The sequence below is a fragment of the Olea europaea genome, unplaced genomic scaffold (genome assembly GCF_002742605.1).
Source record: "Olea europaea var. sylvestris unplaced genomic scaffold, O_europaea_v1 scaffold1569, whole genome shotgun sequence".
Lineage (NCBI taxonomy): Eukaryota > Viridiplantae > Streptophyta > Magnoliopsida > Lamiales > Oleaceae > Olea > Olea europaea.
In genome coordinates this window covers 1-5,737 of record NW_019233298.1, presented here as the reverse complement: position 1 = coordinate 5,737, position 5,737 = coordinate 1, and the positions used below count along the sequence as shown (strand labels likewise).

General features: G+C 35.4%; 1 protein-coding gene across 3 annotated transcripts; it reads left to right on the top strand.

Moving 5' to 3' along the window:
* On the top strand, positions 1 to 5,711 carry LOC111376849. Of its 3 annotated transcripts, none has more exons than XM_022999841.1 (5): positions 1 to 449; positions 559 to 922; positions 2,609 to 2,796; positions 3,782 to 4,498; positions 5,416 to 5,711. In XM_022999841.1, exons 2-5 carry the CDS (start codon positions 628 to 630, stop codon positions 5,707 to 5,709), a joined length of 1,494 nt encoding a protein of 497 aa, XP_022855609.1. In that variant the 5' UTR covers positions 1 to 449; positions 559 to 627; the 3' UTR covers positions 5,710 to 5,711. The 3 variants fall into 3 exon arrangements, with proteins under 3 accessions (XP_022855609.1, XP_022855610.1, XP_022855608.1); XM_022999842.1 differs by having other exon boundaries at positions 7 to 922; positions 3,782 to 4,127; positions 4,197 to 4,498; XM_022999840.1 differs by having other exon boundaries at positions 7 to 922.
* Positions 5,712 to 5,737: the final 26 nt, after the last annotated feature.

Genomic DNA, 5,737 nt, shown 5'->3' with positions numbered 1-5,737 from the left:
CACTTTTTGTTATCCTTTGGAACCCATCTTTTCTCCAAATCTCTCACACTCTCTCTATTTGTTGATTGACATTTTTGCCGTCCTAAAATCATAGCTAAACCTTCTGTTTTTGTGCCTTTTTGAACCTGTAAAGCACGATAATCACGGGGTTTCTTAACTATGAAAACTAGTTAAAACCCAGTACTATTTACTTAGTTTTATATGTGCTGATGTTAGCATAGATGCCCATTTCTATTTCTTGATGATTTATGTTCTTCGGCAAAAGTCTTGGAAATTTTATGGGGTTTCAGTCTCTTGCTCTTCTCCTTTGACTTGGCTTGCTGATATTTTATCAGATCTTCACAATCATAGTTCTCTTAAGGACCTGGTCTTTATCCAAGAGTTTGAGCTGGAAGCTTTGAAAGTTCTCTGGCCTGGTCAAAATAACAAAGAGATCATCAAGAATACGGGTTTTTCTCTAAGTTTATTAAGGATTGTTATCTTTATAGCAAATTTTATTTTTGTAGGGATTACCCGTTTGAAGTATTTTCTTAGGACAGCTTTAACTTTGTAAATTAGGGTTTTCTGGGTACTCTGATGGGTCGTGAAAGCTAATTCCAGTCAAGGATTCTTTTGTATTACCAAAATATGGCTGCAACTGAGCACTACTTTGTGGAGTGGAAAGAGCAATATATGTCAAAAGAGAGGGGCAATCGTGTGGTACACTATTTCTTGAAGGATAATTCAGGGGAATCCATACTCGCTGTTGTGGGTACCGAGAGGAGTGTTAGGCACATGTTTTATGTTGTTTCTGAAGAGTTTTTGAATGCCCATGGGGCCAAGAACTCGGTTCATGCCGGGTTTAGATGGAGATCAAGGAGAGAGGTTGTGAACTGGCTCACTTCTATGCTGTCAAAGCAGCATATGCAAGCCGAATGCCCAAGTATGTTTTCTCATTTCCTCGTGTGTTAGCACTCTTGAATTATGTAAGTGTTTCCGCTGGTAGTGATTGATGAATGTAGTGGAAGATTGGAGGGTTTACTTCTTTATTGTCTTTTAGCTTCAAATTTTGTCTCTTGCAATTGTTGTGAATTTTTACTTCTTCAAGTCCCCATTTTGGAAAAAAGACCACCTTTTCCTTATCCGTAATAGATTTCAACGGGGAATTTGAAAGTTGAATTAATAGGATATTTTGCTTGATTTGTGATCTTTTAGCATTAAGAAACATAGATGGTCCGATAAACATTTATTAACTTTTCTTGGGTTTGACAATTTCTTCAAGGAACTTGATATCCATGACTGAAACTTCATGATTTGATGTTCTAACTAGGCACATTGCAAATTCATCTTCCACAGTGAGTATCCTTGTTGCAATCTTTCTTGTGTGTTGATTGGTTTGAAGTTTGGATGATCTAGTAGCTTTTGGTTTCTATTAAAAAGATGCTATTGAGTTCCAACCAAGTTTAAATATGTAGAATGCTTAAGAATTTTTCTTTGCCGCCTGGTATTTAAAAATGTGATTTTTCTGGTTGCGTTTATATGGATATATCCGTGTGTCTGCATCTGATAGTTTAATCAATGATAATTTCACTGATTAGATACATCTTTCTTTTCTTTGTTCTACTTATTTAAATACTTCCTTTATAAAATTAAGTGGGCAGTATAATGCTTCTGGCTATCGCACCATAACATTGACATTGCATTACATTTTATTACCTCTACTTGGTAGATGAGAAACTACGCATATGATAAATAAACATTGGAATCTCAAATGCAACCAACTTTTGATATCTGCTTACCCTTTACCTTTTTCTGTTTTGATGATTCCATTAAATGATAATGATGACATACCCATATTTCATATGGATATTTTCTTCAGATGATTCAATTATATGATAATGATGACTTAGCCTTATTTCATATGGATGTTTTCCATATATGGCTGTCACTTGCCAGTGTTCTATTTTAGTTTTGTTGTTTCTGTTATTCTGTAGAGAAAATAGACATAGCTTATAATATGTCAAGAAAAAAATTATTCTATTTAGGTGTAATAATTAGCATGTTAGGTCAACATTTACTTCTTGTCAGGGTAACTAATAAATGTGGCATCTCGTGCCTGATGATTTCCTTCATTTACAGCATTTAGGGGTATTCATAGATCTAGATTAAGAGGCACACTATTATGGTCGCCCTTATTTATTACTTTAAACTTGGAAAAATAATGCTTTTTAAACACTGTTCTGATCCATTTTTTATGGTTTTAATATCTGATTAGTATCCTGATTGCAAAATTTAGAATATGATGTTTGATTTCGTGCCTTGCTCACAAAAATTCGAATTTTGAGATGTTCAAAATATTTCTCATGAAATGGAGTATATGCATTTTTCATAGCTGATAATCCTGAAAATCTTTTCATTACAACGTTTTTCTATCCATCTAATTATATCTTTGCTTTTGGTTAAAAAAAATTAGTTTTGACATATGAACTCTTGATATTTTCCGCACCCCTTTGACTTCCAACCAAACCAGTGATGCTGTAAATTTTGGGATGTTATATATGTGAAGGAATGCCAATAAAGAAAAAACATGTTAAAAATTTAGCATCTTATTATCCTTCTGAATGGACAGTGTCACCAAAAGAGAATTTTGCTCCAGAAATCAATGCTCAACACACCCATGTGCCAGCTCAAAAGGGCCGTGTAGCAAGGAACTTGAAAGCTCATCATTTAGACATTGTATGGTCAGGCGTAGCATGGACCTGTGGTAAACAGCTCAATCACTACCCAGAATTTTACAGGAATGGGATTACGATACCGGTACGCTTCTACTCATCTTTTTTTTTAACTTGTCAAACCCTAGCTTTCTTTCTTTCTTTCTTTTCTTCCTGAAAAACAAGACATGTTTTTCCTTTATTGAAAGTCTTGTCAATTTGGGAAAAAGAAAATCAGCATCTATACCCATTAAAAATGTTATACTTTACCATTCAATAAGACAATTGTGTTTTTTAACCATTGAATAAAACAATTAGCCTGCCTTATTAGTCGATATATAAAGCAATTTGCCTCTTTTATCCATCAATTGGCCTTTTGTCAAAATCGTTAACTTTTTAACCATCAAATTACCAATTGACCCAGGACTTGAATTAAAATTGGAAGACCACACAATTCCAGAATATAAAATTAACAGTTTGATGCCGCAAAAGATAAAAAAATGATGCACAGTCATGCAACATTTTATTTGTTTTACAATAAAAAATTACAAAAAGTGAAAAATAAAATAAAATTAATGTTACTATAATCGTGTCGGCGCTACTTCGAAATTCACGTGTTGGCATGTCTTTGTAGTGTCATGTTAAGTACATATGTACTTACCACTGCTGCCTATTTACTGAGTAAAAAATCTAGCAGAAAGAGGAGATAGGATATGTAGAGTAAGATCTGGGTGAAACAGCCCCTTTTAAATCCTTCTTTTATGTCTGTCGTGTAAGCACTTGTTCATTTTGAATTATCTTCACTTTCATTCATGCTCAAGTGACGGAGACGTCTCTTTTTCCATCCGTATAGGCTCAGACCTGAGCACTTGTGCTTCTCATTCTATAATTGAGATATGAATGTGAAGATGTGAAATTTAAATTTTTTCCATATTTGATTCTGAAAATTTACTTCAAGCATGCTTAAATTTTATTACCATGTTAACTTTGGATTTGTATTTTTTTTCCCCTTTTATTACATTTATTGATTATTGATGATAGCTTTGCGGTTCTGAAACCTTTTTTTTTTCCCCTTGCCCTTCTCTTTTCAGGTCCATTCATTTGTCTTTGTAATGGCTGAGAAAGAAAACCGTTATATCGCGTACTTGGAAGATATGTACGAAGATAGAAAGTGCCATAGAAAGGTCAAAGTCAGATGGTTTCACCATAATAGAGAAGTTAGGGGCACTGCTTCTTTACGGAATCCACATCCTAAAGAAGTTTTCATCACCCCATATGTACAAATCATCAGTGCAGAATGTATTGATGGTCCTGCAATAGTCTTAACTCGAGAACATTACGAGAAATGCTTGGCTGTTTTCCCCCAGGATTTGGTAGGAAAAGTACATTTTTGCTTCAGACAATTCAAGAGCAATAGAGTAAAACCTTTCAAGCTAAGTAAGTTGCGTGGATACTTCGATCAACCATTTTTCTTGTGTTTCAGTCCTGATTTTTTTGAGGATGAAGAGTTCAGCTCTGAAGATGATGTAAAAGTTGGAGCTAAAAGGAGCAGAAGATGCAGAGAGCATCAGAAGGCTGCACAAGAATTATCATACAAGAAATTGAAGTATGGGAAACCATTCAGGCATGTAGAAGGCCACGATTGGCATACTCCAAGTTTTAAGGTCAATGACAAGATAGAGTTTCTTTGCCAAGATAGTGGCATTCGAGGTTGCTGGTTCAGGTGCACAGTTTTAGAGGTTTCTGGGAAGCTGATGAGAATTCAATATGATGATGTTAAAGATGAAGATAGTTGCCGCAATCTTGAGGTATGACTAGGCACCTATATCTCCTTAAATCTTTTCAAGGAAATCAACAGAACAGAGAAATAATAGTGGCTGTTTGCCTGTTTCCGTAAAGGAAGGTTGAATAGGTTTCAGGCATTTTTTTCTTAATATTTGTTGTTGTTTCCTGTTGGTGAATTATTGGTTAGCGTTGCTGGAATCCCATTGAAGCTTATGAAATTGCTTTGTTATCAATATGTTGTTTAATTAGTGTTCTAGAAAAGATATTAATGTTAGAATCAGCTCTGTTGCAGCTATGTGCAACTTCTGCATACTTGTATTATGTACTACCAGCACACAGGCTTTGTAAATCATACGATGAATCATATGTTGAATTCACAAGTCCTTTGAAACTATGATCTAGGCTAAATTTAATCAGTTGGGACTTGGTATACACCCAAGGAGGATTAAAATTTGAGGAATTTTCCAATATAGGACACTTTAAAAAGAGAGTGAATTTATCCACTATAGTTAGGTTTTACTTTTAAATAATGTCCATTGTTTTGACAGATACCTTCTCCCCCTTCCTTTGGGCATGAATTTCGAACCATCTAAGCATTCTCGTCAAACTGGGCAAAGTGATGAGAGTTTCTAGTCCATTTATAAACTCTCTGTTTCCCTTTTGTATGAATTCCAAACCATCTTGTTCTCATCAAACTAGGCAAAGTGACGAGAGTTTCTAGTCCATTCAGACACACTAGTCTTTCTCATCAACTTTGCCTAGATTTCCTAGAGGAAATTGTTTTAATAAAATGGCACTACAGCTGACTGAATGGCCATATTTAATAAATATGCATTGGCCCAAAAAGATTGACTAGTTAGAAAATTTTTCCTGAAATTTCTTTGGAATCCATTTTAAATCTGGTCAATTAAGTTTTTTGATGTATTCATTACTCTTGCAGGAATGGATCCCAACATACAGACTGACCCGGGCTGATAAGCTGGGAATGAGACATCCCGGTCGTCCAACAACCAGGCCTGCCTGTCCTCGTGATCAAGGGAGCCAGAACTTCGAGGTTGGAGCTCCAGTTGATGCCTGGTGGAGTGATGGTTGGTGGGAAGGGGTCATATCTGGCTCTAGTGATTGTGAAAATGGAAAACATCAAGTTTACATTCCGGGTTTGTCTTTGAATTTCAATTTGTTTCCTTTTATTCTTTTAATATTCCTTCTTTTAACCCCCCCGTCTGATTTCTAGAATAATTTTCTCATCCCCCCCCCCACCC

What these genes read in the sequence shown, in the direction of transcription:
- LOC111376849 (XM_022999841.1), top strand. Translation starts at nt 628, where the DNA reads ATGGCTGCAACTGAGCACTACTTTGTGGAGTGGAAAGAGCAATATATG. An exon ending in TATGCAAGCCGAATGCCCAA is followed by an intron (nt 923 to 2,608) that starts GTATGTTTTCTC and finishes CTGAATGGACAG; the next exon opens with TGTCACCAAAAGAGAATTTT. An exon ending in ATAGTTGCCGCAATCTTGAG is followed by an intron (nt 4,499 to 5,415) that starts GTATGACTAGGC and finishes TTACTCTTGCAG; the next exon opens with GAATGGATCCCAACATACAG.